The following is a 20,852-nucleotide window of genomic DNA, read 5'->3' on the forward strand; positions in this document are numbered from 1 at the left end:
TGTGCTTTTCGTCTTCAAGGATAAAATAATTCTATGAAAAAAATCTGCAACATTAATGCTGTTAAACTTTTGTAGGGAGGTAGTGTAGCCTAGTGGTTAAAGGTTTAAGCTAGCAACTAAAAGGATGTTGGCTCAAACTAGATGTCCGAGCAGATTCACACTTCATCTCAAGTCAGATAAATGACCAATTATTAATTAGTAAATGTTTACACCTGTCTGAACATAATCGGCCTAAAACGCTCAAAGATTAGAGAGAATTTATAGACAGACAGACAAACCTGAGAGCAGAGTATGTGCCCAATGAGAGCGAGGAGAAGTCGGGGTGGTAGTAGAGGTACACAGACGACACACAGGAGGGAAGGATGTCCAGAACGCCCACTGCTACTATTCTGCCATCTAACCAGTACTGCTGATGGAACGAGCCGTAGCCCACATCAGGACCATCAGGAGCGGTCTCAGCCTGGGAGAAGGACAGGGAATATCATTATTATAAAGATTTCAATATTATACAATGAAATGTATTATTTTTAGGCTTTTATCTCTTTTCATTGGACAAGAGTAACAGGTAATAACTGGGGATTTAGAGTGAGGAACAGGAAATTCTGTGACGAATTGAGTGACAATATTGGTCTGACTTGGTGCCATAATAAAATGAAATATAATAAAGGGCACATTAAAAAGGGAGGTTTTTAGTCAGCATGAAACATTACAATTTTATCCATGTGGCATACTTTAGAGTGAAACAGAATAATTCATTAGAAAAAAAAAACATGGGACTTGATTTTATGCATCAGGATTTGTTTAGATGGTGAAAATGGTTGGAGGGGAGGGGCTGAAAAAAAAAAAGACTGGTGGTTGACAGCAAGTTTGCATTTTAATGACAAACTTTTTTTGTGTGCGTACTGATGAATTGTGCAGAATAAGACCAGGAAAATGCCATCCATCCATCTTCTACCGCTTATCCGGGGCCGGGTCGCGGGGGCAGCAGTCTAAGCAGGGATGCCCAGACTTCCCTCTCCCTAGACACTTCCTCCAGCTCTTCCGGGGGGACACCGAGGCGTTCCCAGGCCAGCCGGGAGACATAGTCTCTCCAGCGTGTCCTAGGTCTTCCCCGGGGTCTCCTCCCGGTGGGACATGCCCGGAACACCTTCCCGGGAAGGCGTCCAGGAGGCATCCGGAAAAGATGCCCGAGCCACCTCAACTGACCCCTCTCGATGTGGAGGAGCAGCGGCTCTAATCTGAGCTCCTCCCGAGTGACCGAGCTTCTCACCCTATCTCTAAGGGATCGCCCAGCCACCCTGCGGAGAAAGCTCATTTCGGCCGCTTGTATCCGGGATCTTGTCCTTTCGGTCATGACCCACAGCTCATGACCATAGGTGAGAGTAGGAACGTAGATTGACTGGTAAATCGAGAGCTTCGCCTTGCGGCTCAGCTCCTTCTTCACCACGACAGACCGGTACAGGGACCGCATTACTGCAGAAGCTGCACCGATCCGCCTGTCAATCTCCCGTTCCATCCTTCCCTCACTCGTGAACAAGACCCCAAGATACTTGAACTCCTCCACATGAGGCAGGAGCTCTCCACCAACCTGAAGCGAGCAAGCCACCCTTTTCCGACTGAGAACCATGGCCTCGGACTTGGAGGTGCTGATTTTCATCCCAGCCGCTTCACACTCGGCTGCAAACCGTCCCAGTGCATGCTGGAGGTCCTGGTCTGATGAGGCCAACACGACAACATCATCCGCAAAGAGCAGGATGTGCATTTTAAAAAAAGGTAAATTTTCATCTAATTTAACAAAGTCGAATCTTCAAACTAGTATTATCATGCAAATCAATTCAAATTGTTGAAAACATTTGTGTTCCTGTGTGAGACCCTCTGTAAAAACGAGTCAATCAATGCTCAAGCAATTTGAAAGTCTGTGCTTGCAAAGGAACACAGGGTGTACAGTAGCTCACTAATAGATCCCACATGTGGGCTGAGAGTGGAGGTGTGTGTGTGTGTGTGTGTGTGTGTGTGTGTGTGTGTGTGTGTGTGTGTGTGTGTGTGTGGAGTAGAAGTCAATGCCAGGCACACACGAACTACGAGAAACTACAAGAGGCGATTTAATAAAAATCCTTGCATGAGCAAAAATCAATCTCCACACTGAAAGCCTGTGCAGGAGGGAATAGGGGAGCCGTTTTTACCCTGTGTGTAAATCAGGGGTGGCAGTGATTGGAACCATACACACACACACACACACACACACAAAAAAAAACTACTGTTGTGTCTGAAGATAAAAGCCCACATTCCTTCATGTGACATATATGCACTTGTGTCTCTGAATATTCGTCTGCTGTTTTGGACGGCTGTAAAACCCCGAACCGTTACCTGCCCGAGATCATATTTCCCACTCAAACATTCATGCTGGCTTTTTTCAATCAAAGTGGCTTATCGAGAAGGGCGCTTTATTCACCCTAGTCCACCAATGAGACTTGAAACGGCTCGGTGGGAGGGGGTAACGGGATCTCTCCGCGGCCCATCTGGGTCCAGTTAGCCCTGCAGGAAGGCGGCTCGTTATCACAACACCAGGGGAGCGGCTCGGACAATCTGTTCAGTACGAGAGGCTTTAGACGCTGCTGCGCCACGGTCACTCACCTCCAAATTAAAACCAACACAGAAACATCACATATGCTACTCACAATGTTCACTTGTAAAAAATATTTGTAATGTTTAACAGTAGAAGACTGTAAAAATGCTACAGTAAAATGGCAAGGTCCCTTACTATATACTGTGGAAAAACATCCTCTAACGGGACATTTTATCCACTTTATTTTTAATGTGAGAGCGGGTGCGGCTATTTGTAACTTTTCTGTGTCATTTGCTTCCAATTATTTTACCTGTACAAAAACAGTCCATTATACTACTTGATACTGCAAACTGATATTTGTTTTTATATTATTTTAATGTATTGTCGTGACTTTAAACACACTGGTTTGCAGCACAAATAGTTTTACCATTTACTGCATTTTGTTATTTTTCTGTTACTTACATAATGAATCGGAAGTCTCGAACATTGTTTCAAAACAGCTTCACAGAAAAGGCATATGTTTTAAAAGAGCTACAAATAAACTTCAATTAAACTGAATATTTTAGTATATAGCTCAGCTTGTGGAAAGGTTATTTGTGATTCATCATGTGTCTCTTTTAACACCTGTATTATTATGGTGGTTATCAGTTTATTATACAGACACAAAACAGATTTTAGTACTTTAGGAGGATGGAATATTAACATTATATCAGTTAGTGAAATTAAACTTTTTTATTTGTATTTAAGTGCTATTCAGTGCCTTTTAAATCAGCATCTTTCAAAGTATAATCTTTGCTCTGCCGCTAAACTGGCACGGTTCACAGCATCCCTCCCTACTTCCTAGAGATGTGTTACAGTAAACCCCTCATTTTTGTCCGCCGAGGGCCACATTCCATGTGTATAGTTTACTTATTTTCATTCAGCGTGCTTGTCCAGTTGGTTGGCGGTTTAAACTAGCTGTCAGTATTAAGTACACACAGCCGCTCAAGATGAAGGTGCTTTCATAGCGCGGCTAGCGGTGATGATTAAGGGCTTGCGGTGAAACTGAGAGCCCATTCTCAGCCTGGCTTTTGGCACCACATGTGCTGTGCCTCGTTTCTGTCAGAACCAGACTGGACTCAAATCCAACGTATGTCATGCTAACCTGCCCTCAGGCAACGGAGAGCCGCTAAAGGAACGTTAAGCTCTCAGCACCACCTGACAGCCGCCCATCTTTCATCCATAATGATCTGACGGTATGTTCTAGATTGCGTTTTCGCTCTGTTTTAATGAAACACAGCCTCCACAGAAGTATTTCACAGTGAAAGTATCAGGCATGTTTATGCAGCCATGACCTGAGTGAGGGAAATGGCGTCACCTTGACCCCAGGATCACCTCGCCGGACAGCCTAATGACTGCGTCTGTGCCACTGTGAAGGCAAGCAAAACAGAGATGAAGCCAACAATAAAGGCAGGGGCCCAAATCACAAGCATATGCTGCCCTGTGTCAGTCTTTGTTTGGCCAGCTTCCTCCAGCCGTGTAGTTGCGTGCTACGTTTGCAGTCGGCGTAAGGGACGTCAACAGGCTGTTTGTCAGGCCGCTGGGGTAGTTATCATTCCTCTTTCATGAACGATACAATGGCTCTTCTATGCGTACAAACAACGAGAGGAGAGGAGAGTACAAATTATGCATGGGATGGATGGATGGATGGATGGATGGATGGATGGATGGATGGATGGATGGATGGATGGATGGATGGATGGATGGATGGATGGATGGATGGATGGATGGATGGATGGATGGATGGATGGATGGATGGATGGATGGATGGATGGATGGATGGATGGATGGATGGATGGATGGATGGATGGATGGATGGATGGATGGATGGATGGATGGATGGATGGATGGATGGATGGATGGATGGATGGATGGATGGATGGATGGATGGATGGATGGATGGATGGATGGATGGAATTCAGAGCAGTGCAATAACAGGTATGAAAGCGAGGCTGTGAGGGATAGACTTCTATATTGATTTTCGACTTCGATGTCAATGGCATCCGCTGTAAAAAGCTGCTAGATCACTTCTAATTTTCTACAGCTAATATTGTCTGGAGTTTTTGTGTCTACTGAAATTTCTCTGAAAGATATTTCTGTAGTGTTTCGTCAGCAGAACAATCCAAAAACACATTAAATAACAGTACAACCCACTGAAGAGATGTATGCCTATCCCTCACAGTCTCGCTTTTTTTTTTAATTCCCGTTAAAAATCAAAGTTGCTGCTGTGAATATGGTCTATTATATGGTGAATACAGCCCAACGTTCCTGGATTCTGACTGTAATAATATAGCAAGACAGATATTCACAATGTACATTGTGAAAAGCACTATACAAATAAAACTGACTTGAGTATTGTACAATAGAAAATAAAATACCCCCATTATATTATATTACTTTCCATTTATTGACTACAGAGATTATTCCCTCAGAGCATTAAATGTCAAATAATTATTTCTCAAATGTGGGCCCTAGAGAAGCACTGGGAACGCAGCAGGGCTCAAATGTTATTCGAGTCACACAGGCACTCTAAACACACAGCGCTCATTAGACGCAGCGCTCAGCGACGGCTCATTTAACCCCACGTGGAAACAGCAGCGCTCGATTACGGCTGCCATTTCTCAGAGCCGGCACTCACGGCATGGCGTGGCACGCGGCTCCCTCTGCGACGCAGATGCAATGCCTGTACGTGGTATATGCAGGCATGTGGAGCTCTGATTACATTATGGGGAAGTGTTTATTAATGTGCTAATGATTTCATTGTGCCATTTCCTTCAGATAAGGATGTGTGTCATGCTGGTCTTTTAAGGTGACGAGATATGGACAGTTAAAGACTAATTGGTTTTGCTTGTCACTGGAATTAGAAAATAAAAGAAAACTATGGCATGAGTGGTGTATGCCAAGTATGTGTGTATATGCATGTGGAAAAACCAGAGTATGGTGCAAAGGCAGGGTTTGAGGTTTATAAAACCTTGACGACTAATTACACAACACCGCTGTTAACGAGCATTTCCCCTTAGGACAGACATTTCAGGTCAATAAAAGACATTTAAAAAAGCCAAACAGAAACAGACATACAAATGCAACACAGGCGTGCATCAGGAGAAGGGCATGTCAGTGACGCAAAACACGCTGCCACGCACGCCATGTGACACACACGTGAACAAATACACACACACACCTAGATAAATACAACCAGGTGAATGTGCCTAATACATGCTAACAGCAAATCTTCAATTATGTTTGTTTACTTTTGACTTTGCAGGCAAAGTTCAAATAGTGTTATTGTTCATGGATCTTTAAGTGAACGGATATGCCACAAGCGCACACGGTTCTGCACCTGATGCCAATTGCCCCTTTAAGATTTCTGCACGCAGAACCCAAGTTTATCAGTGCATGAAAAAAAGAGTCCTTCATATAGTACTATAGCAATAAAATGCAATAATTTAACCCATCTTAATCGGTTTCAAGCCACAGCCACACCTGACAAATTGATGCTCTAATTACAGCATCTAAATACAACATTTCTCAAGCTAAACAAGAGAAAATCACAACACCATTCAAGACAGTAAGAGACTTGAGCCGCAAATAAGCATTAGAATAATTTCTGAAGGATCATGTGACACTGAAGACTGGAGTAATGATCCTGAAAATTCAGCTTTTGCCTAAAACTTCTGAAAGGTAGTGTATATTTTGCTAACTAAGTAAAAAATGGAAGTTTGAAAAAGAATGTAAATAAAAAGTATGAGTGAGTATACGGCATCAACAGCACTGATGTCGGAGCGTCTGGCTAACAGCCTTGACGAGGTGATAAAAGCATGTTTCTGGTAAATGGTAACAATCTTCATTAGCACAAAGGGGGAAGCAGAGTGCACATGTTTCCCTCCACGGTAATACCTTGTTTTGTTGGACGTGGTAAAACCACACTATATAAATACCACAGTAAATAAATATTTTAGTTGTTCAGTGTCAGTGTCATAGTTTTTTTTAAATAATAGGACTAGATGTTAAATTCCCTAATAAATCTGGTGTAATGAGATAACGAGTGAAGTTATGGAGGGTTAAAAGGTGTTGGTGGGGGGAAATCAAGGGTTAAAAACTTCATACACTTTATATATATCATATATATACCATTTACATGAAACGAAAGAATATTTGTGCCATGCCACAGCACTTCTTTTGTAAAGGAATAAAAAAAAATTCTGAATGGAAAAACTAAGTCTTTCAACCTCACTGCAATTTAACATCCCAAACATCAACAAACGTTTGCCTCTTCTGCTCCTCGATATCAAGGAAACACCACAAAGGGATCTCTTGATGATGGCAGTTGGACACGACAGAGATGATCATCTGTCAGGGACAATTTCACTTCACAGTCAACTCATTGTTTGCGTTCCAGTCCCATGTGTGTGTGGCCATGCCATGCTGCACAGAAATGTGGCTGGTCTGGACAACACATTTCACTTTTTCCATCGTTTCTTGACAAACAAACAACCCAACAATTACACTGCTACGCAGAGAGCCATTTCCACATGTTGTTTGTCTCACTGCGGCTCTACATCAGTCTCCTATAGACCACTGCGTAAAATTAACATTGATACTCATAGGTGGTATTACCCTAAGATTTTATATGAATATGATGCCTGTCAAAAATCTAAGTTAAATTTCCCTCAAAATCAAAAAAAAGAAGACATTTTGTATAAAAAAGATTCTGTGCAAAATCATTTTTAAGTAACTTTTATGACTGCCAATGGAAACTGTATGTGTACTTCAGTAGAAACCAGAAGTGTATGATTATGAACCGTATGGAACTACTGATGATTATGATTAAATCTGCTTTGAGACTATACTGGACCTGTGCAATTTCAAAGAGAAATCCTCTAAACTGGTCAAGACTTCGGCAAGAGAGGCAAATCTTATTGTACATTTGAAATATAAAAAAGACTTACCTCTAAAGGGGAGTCACAGAGGAACCTCTTAAACTGTGAGGGGAAAGAAGTAGAAAAGAACAGTGTTACTTTAAATTCAACTGCATGACAAAATATGAAATACACAAGTTAACATAGTTATACTTGGCAGGCAGTCTCTTGTATACAGTTGAACACATTTGATATGGCCTTTTATATCATTTTTTTTCAAATATCTCTCCTGTGGTTGTTGCATCACCATTAATAGGTTGTTAGCTAGCTCACATTCCAAGACTTTTTGCACATTTAAAAACCAAGTTTGTTTTCCCACTGGCAATATTATGGTGTGCATTCATGTCAGATTAGGCTTAAATAGCTATTATCCCAAATTCCTGGTCTCACACACAATCATGCACTATAGCAAAGTGAGAAAAGATTAATGACAACATATCTGCAAACAACATTTTGCAGTGTTGGGCTGGTCGCAATGCCCAAACAAACAAATCTATGCTTTAAATCTTCAATTGGACTTTCAACTGTTTTCAATTCATTTAAGAGCGTTTAAATAAACTTGGCTCTTTAACAACACACACAATAGCAACTTTTGCAATCACAGTGATGTAAGACATTTAATATCGTTTACTTAATTTCAAAATGAGTAGCAGTTCGCTCATTAGTTTGTTTTGGCAAAAGTGAGGAGGAAGTAACTGGCTAGCATTGTGAAGAGAGAAAAAGCTAAATGTTTATTAAGGAGGTTTTAAACAACTTTATCTTTGCTGAAGTGGCCATGGTCTTGGTTTGTTTATCGATGACTGACTTACGGGACTTCTTTGTTTAGGTCACAAACAGGACTTAAGGACCGGACTTAAGGACAATAGAGCATGCATACAGACGCACAATACGTGTTAGGACACAAAAAACGTATGAAAACCATGCACAGGGCACACAAAAGTGAATTCCATCTTGCATTATTTGCATTAAGTTAACTTTGCTCAACTTTGTCACGTCTGTCTCTCATGCCATCTAAAAATCAATATTGAAAATGAATGACGTTCAATTGTGTAGTTGCTGCCCCCTGTAAATGTAATGAAAATCCTGATGCCTCAAATACTTATATAGTCACTAACAACTAACAAATAGGAAGTGTGATGCAAAACTGATCAGATAAAAGATCTTCATACAAACTTACAAACCACAGAAATGCATGAAAGCCACTAAACGGTCCACGATCATTGGCACTTTTCTCAATAGCATGTGTGCTGTTTTAGCTGGTTGTCACGGCTTATCCACAGGCCTGTGGTACTAATATACCCTGCTGTAATGGTGAAATAGTATAAACCAATGAGAGAGAAAGAGAGAGGCAGCTTATGCAAACTAAAAACGACAATAACGAACTAACACAAATGCACATTTCATCCCCTCCTAATATACAGACAAACAAACACACACACAGCCAGTCTGGTTGTAATCTGGCAAAACCAGGCTCCTGTGGTTTAAAATGCTGCAAAACAACAGTGAGCAGCTTTGCTTATTGGACAGCGAGAGGGTTGGAGAGAATTAGTCAGCAGTTACAAACTCCATATGGTGATTTTTGCATCTGCAATGTTTAGAGAACTAACAGCGAATGTGGGTTTGAAATCAACAACGGTTCTAAAATCAAACAATTTATGATTTTTGTTTCCATTAAATGTTCTTGAACATACAATTTTCAGAGAACTGTTTCTGTGTTACATACACTTAAAACTATACGACTTAAATCAACAAATGGCTCTTTTGCAATAAGGCTCAATTTGCGGCGGTTGTGTAAGAGAAATGTATTGTTGGGAAAGTGGAAGTGAGAAAGATGGGATATGGGAGAGAGGTGTGGTGAGTCACTTAGGGGTAAAACCTGGCAAAGACTCTCTCCTGTGCTGCCAGGAGCTCAACAGTGGGGGTCCGTGGGTAACAGCTCAATGAGAAAGGGCAATGCGGGCAAAGCAGCCATGCATGTTTCCATTAGTCTTCTTGCTGATCTCCTGGAGCCTGGCAGTGAACAACACCCTGCTTGGTTATTAACTTAAGACTGGATAGGATGAGGATGCACAGATTTACATATGAAGAGTTCAGATGCAAAAGCCTCTAAGTGCAATCTGAAATTTTCTTCTAGAATGATCATTTTTTTAAGCTCGTATATTTAAGTTCAATAATTTCACTTAGTTGGCAATGCAAATTACCTATTAATTGTCATTTAAGTGAAATTACTTAAAGGAGAACTTGGTAACTTTTTTAACTTAATAAAACTGTCTAGAAATCATTTGGATGGTTAAACAACCTGTTCTGGTGATATTGGTGACTTTCCCCGCTCCCCCCAGCGTTCCCAGGCGGAAAACCAACCTTGCAACTTGGGGACTACCGTCCCGGCAAAATAGAAATTGGAAGTCTCGTGAGAAGCGAGAACGAGCGCGAAACACGAATCGCTTTACGGTAATTCAACATAAACACACACGCATGTATGATGTATTACCAGATTACCCACCTCGGTAGACAAAGCTCCACACGATTCAGTTGGCTTGCTCCGATCAAAACAAACGCACATGAGCAGCGGTAGAGAGGGGGAGGAGGCCGCCGCAAGTGAGTTTTTTACGACCGTGTTGTGACATATACGCCCCCCCACAGCTGTAGGGGGAGCTCGTGGGGAAAACATGCGACAACAAAAGGGAAAATCAGCGAAGAAGTGACTAGAGTTCGCTAGAGTTGCCGAGTTCTCCTTTAACCTAAATATACAAGCTTCATAAAAATGATCATTCTAGAAGAAAATGTCAGAGGGCACTTAGAGGCTTTTGCATCTGAACTCTTATTTATATATTTTTATATATATATATATATATATATATATATATATATATATATATATATATATATATATATATATACACACACACACATTTACATGCACAAAAGGAAAAAGAAAAGAATGGGAAAGAAAAAGAAAAAGAAAATCAATTTGCTCCATCACCAAGCTCTCTTACTTCTCAACCTCTCCCCTACAACCACCAACCATATCAGACACTTTTCACAATTCAATCAATTCCTGGTGGGAAAAAGTCTAGTTCTGTTCTACTTTTTTTTCCCCCCTCCTTGAATGTCTTGATGTTGAAAAGAAAACCTCTTATTTGTCAACTACCCATATCTTACATGACAAATGTTAAACACAAGCATCCATGCTTCTTTCACCATGGCTTTATTCTCTCTGTAGTCCTTCTTCAAATATGTTGTTCTGAGACGCTCCAAAATGGCCTTTTGTGAAAGCAAAAAGGTGAACTCTGACCAAAAGTAGGAAGTGAAATGGATCAGCAGGGATTTGAAATTAAGCAGAACATAGTGAACGTTAGGGATTGGTCATTAATGGTCCATGAAATCTGCTGTTTAGATCAACCTACGTCTGTCAGAGAGCTAATATAACTATGTAATATCCTTGTACATTGAAATTATTCAAGTGATGGGGAGTTTTAAGAAGAGAAACTGCTAATTTTGGAAAATGGCATGCATCATTTAACTTCAAATGCATGCATTAAAATACATTAATATAGAACGCCTGAGACCCTACAGGATGATGGCATTAGTAAGAATAAACACAGACGGTATGAATAGATTTGTGTTCCTCCTCTCCTCCCCCGAGGTACTCCTAATAATTAGTCAGTGTGCCATTAGAAATAAATTCAGTATTTACAGGATTTGTTGTGCTGAAAATCAGTGCCACATGTAGATCAGTCACACCTCACTACAACAGAAATTCCTGCGTGCGTGCGTGTGTGTGTGTGTTCCACTCACAATAAGTCCTGCATTTCCACAAATTTTGAGGGGAATTAGTTACTGTATAATCAGCCCACAAGCTTGCTCCACAAATTTTGAGAACTTACTTTAACATCCAAAAGTATAACTTCACCATCTCAAGCTGACTTTAATGTAAGAATTCATTCAATTATTAAGATATCATTCAAAAGTTTGGGGTCAGTAAGTTTCATTAAAGAAATGAATACTTTTATTCAGCAAGGATGCATTAAACTGATCAAAAGTGACAGTAATGAGATTTATAATATCACAAAAGATTTATATTTCATATATATTTTCATATATTATTATCATATATATGCTGTTCTTTTGAACTTTCCATTTATCAAAGAATCCTAAAAAATGTATCATGGTTACTACAAAAATATGAAGCAACACAACTGGTTTCAACATTGATATTAATAAGAAATGTTTACTGAGCAACAAATCAGCATATTAGAATGATTTCTGAAGGATCATGTGACACTGAAGACTGGAGTAATGATGCTGAAAATTCAGCTTTGATCACAAGAATAAATTACATTTTACTATATATTCCAATAGAAAACAGTTATTTAAAATTGTAATAATATTTCACAATATTACAGTTTTTAATGTATTTTTGATCAAATAAATGCAGCCTTGGTGAAAAGAAGAGACTTTCAAGGGTATAGTGTAAGTTCACATAAATCAAATCACAAAAACAATGTAATTTCACACAGACAGGGAAATGAATCTTGCTGAAGTAGCTTTGCAACACATTTTCTTCAGGGCCAGATCCACCACCAAAGAGTACGAGGAGGTAAAGTATGAAGTAAGAAAAATAAGGGAAGGAATGGGCTGAGAGACAAGTGACTTCAGGAAATCCCCACCTCAATTTAAACACACAGACCAATGTCTCATATCTGAGTGCAATGTCTCGGCTATAATGCTCACGAGGCTGTGCTAATGCAAACATACGAACACCTTCCGCACTATAAATAGAGCTCTGTTATGGCACTAGGAAAGAATCTGGGAGACTGACGGCTCTGACGACTTCATTCATTTCCTGAGAATTAATTAATTTGCTGTTGGCAGAGCCGGGCCAGTTTCCAGGCCTAAGGGGGGCAAAGGCTTCTCTCAGGTTACAGGGAATATCAAGTAGATACACGTCCAGTTCACCCTCAGCATCTGTGTACCAACTCGTCTTAACAGCAAACACCAGAAAGAGCTTCTATTAATGCACAATCAACACAATGCAAGTCTGTGGCGATAACAAACCTTGAGGTTTCAAGAAGATGACAGAGTTTCTTTCAGATATGTTATCAATATGTTATCAAGCTACAGTATAAACATTGATGAACTGGGAAGCAGTTATAGTATTTGATAAACTGTTGCTCTGCCAAAAGGAACAGTAAAAAAACATTAACAAAATATTTATGTAATTACAACCCAAACTTTTGAACAATTAGGTATTTGTGAAGAGTACACAACATACATACAAGAAAAAAGAAACGGTACAAACAAAATGTACACAAACCACAGATCAATCAGCTATTAAAGGGATGGTTCAGAGTAATTTCAACCTAGGGTCCTTTGCACCATGACCTCAGGAGTTTATTTAAATAACACTTTCCTGATGGCTCATGCTACCGCTAACCCGGACGTCGACGTCACTTCCGTGATTTGGGAAAAGCCCGTAAAAGTCCTGACAGAAAGCGATGCATGAGGATGTAGTGTAACGACGCCCGGTTCAAGGAATGCACTAATATTTACTTGGTAGTACCAGTTTGCAACAATTATTAGTTAACACCAAGTTGTCAATACTTCGGAAAAAATTATAAAAAATGCATTGCTTTCTGCCAGGACTTTTACGGGCTTTTCCCAAATCACGGAAGTGACGTCGACGTCCGGGTTAGCGGTAGCATTAGCCATCAGGCAAGTGTTATTTAAATAAACTCCTGATGTACTTACAAACTTTCCAATGCCTCGTTTTATGAGTACAGAACCTATTTGTACTACTGTAGAAGTTTGGTGTCATTCTGGGCATTATTAGTGCGGTAATTTACCAGATACAACCTTGGATCCATTAGCGCCTGCACTAAGCCATCCGGCTGATATCTCTAAATAAGCTCTAACTTTAATAATGTTCGACCAAGGGAAAAAAGGCTTCTGGGGGGGTGTTTGGCTCGAGGTCATGGTGCAAAGGACCCAAGGTTGAAATTACTCCGAACCATCCCTTTAACCTGTCAATCGACTTAATCATCAAGCTACAGTGACTGCAATGGGATGAATCTAGATTTGTCGCTGACGTTTGCTTGATACTCTTTCAGCTCCAAAGCACCTCTAAAGCACCAAGGAATGTATATGACTTGGTGTCTTTAGACATATGGTTCATTCTTAACACAACAACCCCTTTCCCTTTATACTCAAAAACCCTCCAAACTCAATTACATTTAAGATGAAACCACACATTGTTCAGTGTAGCTGAACCACCAAATCATCAAAGTTTTTTTTTAAATCACTCTTTATATAAAATTAGATTTATCTTGGCCTCCCTTTGTCCTCCCGACAGTGTTTTAATAATGTAAAGATTCCCTACAAACTCCCAGACTGCGAATGTACTTCTTTTATGACATGTAATTAAGTTATGGCTGTGTTTCACAGGGCAGGGTGTGTGTATGCGGCCCAGCCCAGTCTAAGACTGAAAAAACACAATACAAGAGTTTTAACCGCTTACATCTCAGCAGATTCACCCAGTCCTAATTCACTCTCTACCAAAACACAGGTGAATTATTTGCCAATCCAATTCGATTGGAGGCCGCTGTAAAATAGTTCTGCAAAGTAGCCTACTATATCTTTTCAACATGCAACATATTATTCACTGACGACATCAGACACAAATGAATATAGATAGACACAACGTTACAAACAAAACTTTTGGGTTGAGTTCACACTTGGCAGGTTTGGTTCGATTTAAACAAATTCTAGTGCGATTGCTCTGTTAGCACGGTTGAATAAGTGTGAACGCTGCTATCCGAACCCTGGTGTGCACCAAACAAGCAGACCAAGACCGCTGAAAAGACTGGACTGAAATATGAACGTAACATATAATATTTATCAATAAAGTCTCAAGCGATATGTCAGTAAATATGTTAATGGATCTGTAGTATACTTAGTATGAAATAAATGTATTTTGGTATAGGTTTTTTTCACTAGGGGAAGTTCAGTCAGCACTTTGCAGGCATAGATTCTATGCAGGTCTAGCAAAAAGCTAATGCATTTGAGAGAAGTGTGCATATATTTGTGAGTTAGTGAGCAGAGCTTCAGGTTAGTCGGTGTGTTTCATGCAGTTGTGAATGGGCCATGTTGAAGTGTGTACCTCGCTCTCCCCGCACTCGGACGGAGCATCGCCATGAACGGTCATCTGGTAGCGGGCGTACAGCGCCACTGACTGCTTGTACGACGCCAGGAAGTCCGGGTCCTCAAAGCTGACCGGCACTAGCCTCACCTTCAGAGTGATGGAGGGATGATTAGAGGGAGGAGATGACAGGCAAATAAGAGAGACGGAAGGGTAATGGGAAATTGAAAAAAATGGGACATAGGATAGGGAGATTGGAGGGAAAGGAAAAGAGAGGAGGGTAATAAAAATGTGTTGATAAGGGGAATGGTTAATACAAATATATCAATGAAATGATTTAAACAACATGCATCACATATGCAGTGTTTTTTGGGTTCATATTCACATTGCAAGCCAAAGTACCCATTCCAACTTTCTGTTCATGAGACCTTTGAAATGTGACCTATATCAGGCACTGGTCTGAACTGGCAGGTCTTATTTAGATTCATTATGTTCTTTTAAGAACTCTTCACTTAAAGGTTCTTTGGGAACTGGGAAAAAAATGGTTCTTCAATGACATCACTGCAAAAACACCCTTTTGGAAGCTTTATTTTTAAGAGTGTAGTTTGTCATGTCTCCCCCTGTATTTTTGCACATTTCAGACTGAAACTTCATACAGTTCAACTGACTGATTGTTTTATGATCCAACAATAAATTAAATAAGCAATTGAATAGTTAAAAATATAAATCACATGAATTCTGATTGTTCACATCATCATTTTTGTCAAATTAAAGTGGTTCAGAAATTAAACTTATCAAATTCAATGTGATTTGTGCTGATCACAATAAGACCCAAAAAAACTGATTTGCGTGAAGATTCTTAGAATCGATATTGCATCTTCTTAAATAAAGACAGTAAATAAATATGAACCCAAAAAAAAACGGTAAAAAAAAAAACTGCATTCCCAAGCTGTCTTACACTTTACTTTTTTTTTTTTTTTTTAAGCATTTAATAATTGCTTCAAACCATTTAAAGAAAGGTTTTTTTTGTAGTGATGGACAATATGTCTGTCACCATACCAATATTGGTTAATATCGGTATATTAGAAGTAATTAAGGCATAATTATGATATGATAAAGTTTAGAAAATTCAAACAGTGTAATCTTCTCTTGATCTAGATTTTTAGAGAAGAGAACAGTTTGGGATCTGTTAAACAGTTTATATTATAATGTTGCTAATCTGCACCTGAAACACATTGAAGCATGTACAGATATACAGCACATGCAAATATATCATGTAGATCATCATACTGGCATGTTATCAGCCATTGTGTACAAAATATTTATGGTTTAAAAGCCAGTAAGCCATGTCCTACATTAAAAAAAGATTATTCAAGCAACAAAGTAACTTTCTGTGTTTCAGTGTGGAGTAAGACAGGAAAGGGAATGTGCATTATTGATTCAAGTCAGAGTTTGAGGGTAAATGTAGGGAAAGGGAAGGGGCTGAAGGTGAGGCTTGTGCACTGAGGCCGTGAAGCTCTGCTCAAGATCTAAAATCATATTCCCTAGACTATCAATGAACCTGAAGAATTACAGGTTAACATCTCACGCTGAAGGTGCTGGGGGATAAGTAATGATCCCTTGACAAAAAATAAAAAGCTTGTTCTACCTCTTCCAATGTGATGAGCCGCACAAAAATCATCTGAGGCAAACATATCATCAATAACATGGCATCCTTCAGTGTACACACACACACACACACACACACACACACACACTCCCAATTCAAGAACTTGGAAATGTCAATAAGCTAGAGCAAAAAGCACATATGTTTAGAAAAGTCAAAGATTGAAGTACTGTATAACACCAATTCAATCCAACTCAAAACTAAAATTCCCACACGCAGCTTTCTATATGTTCTCTAATATAGTAAAATAACTAACTTAAAGCTGTTCAAGTAAGCTAAGGTGTTTTTCTAGTTGCATTTTATAAATGTGTGTTACAGTCACAATCCTAGCTTGTATTTGAATGACAAAAACATGTCTCCAATGGATTCAGACTGATTTGCAATCAGTTTGACCGACTCATTACAGACATCACAGCATATGTTTGTTACAGCATGCAACTAGCAATGTGCTTGCGCACCGATCTCATTCATAATTCATTACGCATTCCACAGTGCCCAGTCATGAAATATGAAACTGTTAAGCCGTTGTGTTGTTGATTCAGCAAACACTGATGATGACAGAAATTATGTTAATGGATTGTAATTTCTCACATTAGTCAGCAAATTACTCAAACTTCGAAAAGAAAATTGCAGAAAGGTCAGAGCCGTGGTTCATGTGCTTTGACGCATTAAGCTGTGGTGCTCATGTGAGGGACGAAGGTTTAAGATCTCATTCCCATTTTCCTTCCCTTTACATAAACAGTGGTAAAATGCCACATAGTAATAAGAGCAAGATTTTTAAATACATTTTTGTGTGGGGAAAAAAACTGAGGCTGTATGAAAATTACACGGGCACATCATGAGCAAAAGCACACTGAATGAAGGTTCACTACCTAGAAGAAGATGTTTGACTAAAATTGCAGTTTCAAGTTTGGCTTATGAAGAGGAAAGAGGAGGTAAAATAACTGTGTAAGAACCCAAAAATCTTAACAGCAACAAACTCCTCGTTTTACACGAGCACCTGTAGAAACACTGCCCACACAGTGCTGCGGATAGGAGCGTTTTCCTCATTTCCTTGCCATTCGCCCTCTTTTCAGGATTACATTCATACGGTTTCACGGAGTTTCCATGGCTTACATCCATTTATTTAGCCTTTCCTCATTTCCTGTCTGCTTGCTTTCAGTTTCCTCCTTCTCACTGCTGTTTTAAAACACTGCTCATTAAAGTCAGTGCAGTGATTTTCTTTTTGCTTCCAGGTGAACATCGTTTCTACCTCATGCTTTTCACCCATCTTGGACCCTTTCCGCCCCATGCATCACAGATGCGTTCCCCTTTTCTTGTTGAATGTCTTATATACACAAATGTAAGCTGATGTCACAATCCTCAAAATATTATTTGGTTCAGAGATCAAAGTAGGAGCATGGCCATGTCAAATGTGCTCAATGGCTAGAAAGAGAAAGCCCCTCAGCTCTGGATCCCCTGACCTGGCTCTCGGTAGGCTTGTCAGGCGGGTCCTTGTGAATGGCCATCTGGTAGAGTTTGTACACTTGGTATGAGGCATCAAACGAAGCTTTGAACTGTGGACTGGGAGGGCTGGAGCGCACTAGCCTCACCTTCAACATGAGGATGAGCATCAGAGGGTTAAACAGAAAAATTACAGATTCTTTCCAAGAAACAAGCCAAGTAATAGTACAGTGAGAGAACAGTGAGAAAGGAACATCTTATGATTTGGAATGGAAACAGAATAAAAAAGTTGTACATGCTGTTTTCTTTATAGCACAAGGGTGAATCTAATGAAACAGTTCCAATATTTACAACAAAAAAAAAATGGAAAACAATAATGATAAAGAAATATGAAAACCTATTTGTCATATAAGTAAATAAAGCTAATTTGTATCAATTTAAATATTTTTGCATTGTGACCATTTTTATGACATTATATTGAAAACAATTAACACCCAAATATCATTTGCAACTGCAAAAAAACATTGTATAAAAATAATAAATTAGTAGTAGTGCATTTAAAGTATGCAGTTAGCATTAATAAAAAATAAAAAAAAGACTATTACTGTAATGGAAATCTGATCAAAATTAATATTAAAATAATGGATAACAAAATTAAATTATCCAGCTGCATAGAAATTAGTATTTGAAAAAAAAAAGAAAAAAAAGTGATTTATGTGATTTGAAAGAAATGTGACAAACATATTATATATTTTGAATGAGATTGACTCATACACCAGCAAATCAGTGTTCCTTATGCTTACTGCTATTTACGCCCCAACAAATGAAGAAAACAGGAGAATGTAAAAAAAAACAACAACAAAGAAACATGAAAGAGACACATATTCATCATATTACAGCCTTTCTTTGTTTGGGTGATATTCAGCATGAGTTCAGCCAGAAAAGATTATACATTATATGAAAGGGTGACTCTCGTGAAAACATAACAGGTCATATTTCAACCTAAAATTAAAATGAAAAACATATATTTGCATTAACAAATTATGAACTTATTATAATATTTGACCCAAAATATTAAATATGATTCACCCAATAATATAATTTAGAAAAATCAAGTGCATATAGTGGTGTATTTTCTCAACAGATTTTAGAAGAATGTTACTGTGTCCAGAAACCTGTTCATTGATAAAGAACCACTTCCTGGTCCTCCAAGTAATGCAAACTATAGAGAAGATGAGAACACATGACTTCCTGCACTAATGATTAAACACAGACCTGCAGTGAATCCGTCTCAAAGTGTCTCCTTATATACGGTTACAAAGGAAACGTCCTGAATTTCTAGGCAAAGTTGAACTGGCTTTCATTATCACATTAGCAACCACAGTCAACCACTGGAAATTATGAAAATCTATAACAATGACCAATACTTTAGCTTATGATATACATTTCAAAGAAAAAAAATGTTTTTTTAAAGTAGCTATATAAATGAATCCAACCAGTAGCTATAAATATAAATGAATGGGTGATTTAAATTAATAACTTATTCTCATATGGGATTGGAACGACGTGATGGTGAATAAATCAAATATGCATATGCACTTACAAAATGCAGGTCACAATCATTAAATTACACGACAGACCAGTCATTCTGCGACAGTCTGAAGACGAAGTGAGACGAAGCCTCATTCAACTTGCTGTATAAGTGTGTAAAAGTCTAACATGAGTTTAAACGTTTAACTGTGTGGGATCAGATGTAATGTTTGATTAGTAAAACTGAGCTTGACATCTAACAGGATCATCAGTGTTTGCACAAGGACAAACTGGCCTCAGAATTGAGGCGGCAAATCGAAATCCAATCCTCCAAAAAAAACATTTAATTGACTGGCAAAGCTGTTCCTAATTAAAGGACCTCTCACTGAGAGATTTTCATTGGACGAGGTGCTTATGGTTCACAAGTTCCCCAGAAGAGCATGATGGGGGATTTAGATTCGCTTTTATTTTATTTGGCCCTCAATGCATATCTCTTATTATTCCTTGGCCAAGTTAATGAAGATATTTGCGACTTTTGTTTCAGGTAAACATAAGTAAAGTCTTTTAATCTGCTGGGCAATTCTCTTGAGATGTGGATATTTGATTAAGTGTGTAAGGAGTAACCAAGACAAAGAGAGCGCAGTGCTGTCAAAACAGCTCAGAGATTTCAAATTATATGGGAGGTGAAAGAGGACAGAAGTAATGGCTTCACTAACTGGGATTTTAAAAGTTTGAAAAGTTATAATGTACCTTTACTGCCCTCTGCAGGAGCAGTTGGAGGATTTTGATAACCATATTCAATCATAATTAATCTTGAGAAGACACAGGCACCTATACTTTTTAAAGCAACTTTCTGGGTCTAGTACAAGTTAACCTAGAGTGAAAGCAATTGTGGCACAATAATGATTTCAACAGAAAGTCTTTTGACTCATCGTTTTTTTTTAACTACAGTAAATCAAAAATCAGGGTAACAGTCAAGCACTTACAATAGAAGTAAACGGAAAATGCAACTTTAACATATATATATAGTTTCAAATATTCACTACCACAGTGTCAGAGTAAAACAAAATAAGATACATCGGCGTTTTGCCAGATGAGAAGTTTATTCTGTATCATCTTTTTACTACTTTAATTCATTTTACTCTAATTAATTTTATAACGGTATCATTTATCTTTTTTAATTCCTTTTATAACTGTTTTAATTTCCCTTGCTTTTATTTTGTGTTTATTTTCTATGCAAAGCACTTTGAATTGCCATAGTGTGATTATTTTAATTCCTTTTCTATGTAAAGCACTTTGAATTGCCATAGTGTATGAAATGTGCTATATAAATTTTTATGTTTTTTAAAGAAGTACCTTATGCGTGGATCATTTCTTATTATTATCAATGTTGAAAAAAGTTGTGCTGCTTCATATTTTTATTCGATTAGAAATCTTTTGTAACATAATAAATGCCTAAATGTCAATTTTGATCAATTTAATGCATCCTTGATGTATTATTTTATTCTTTACACAAAACACAAGGAGAGAATTTTAGACAAAATGTCCATG

At 38.6% G+C, this 20,852-nt stretch overlaps 1 protein-coding gene across 6 annotated transcripts in view; it reads right to left on the bottom strand.

Moving 5' to 3' along the window:
• The window catches only part of ate1 (arginyltransferase 1), a 91,215-nt gene that overhangs the window by 47,837 nt on the left and 22,526 nt on the right, over positions 1-20,852 (bottom strand). For 3 of the 6 annotated variants that reach the window (XR_014029084.1, XM_081351207.1, XM_081351204.1), the window contains exons 7-9: positions 17,792-17,920; positions 7,555-7,587; positions 279-460 (exon numbers count right to left, since the gene is read on the bottom strand). Coding sequence is in view for 5 of the 6 variants with exons in the window: in XM_081351207.1 (XP_081207333.1) it covers positions 279-460; positions 7,555-7,587; positions 17,792-17,920 (344 nt within the window). In the remaining variant the exon portion in view is untranslated. Of the gene's footprint in view, positions 1-278; positions 461-7,554; positions 7,588-14,683; positions 14,813-17,791; positions 17,921-20,852 lie in introns of all 6 variants that reach the window. The other 3 variants (XM_081351206.1, XM_081351208.1, XM_081351205.1) reach the window with 1 other exon arrangement.

The sequence above is a fragment of the Scardinius erythrophthalmus genome, assembly GCF_964197995.2.
Source record: "Scardinius erythrophthalmus genome assembly, chromosome: 21".
Classification (NCBI taxonomy): domain Eukaryota; kingdom Metazoa; phylum Chordata; class Actinopteri; order Cypriniformes; family Leuciscidae; genus Scardinius; species Scardinius erythrophthalmus.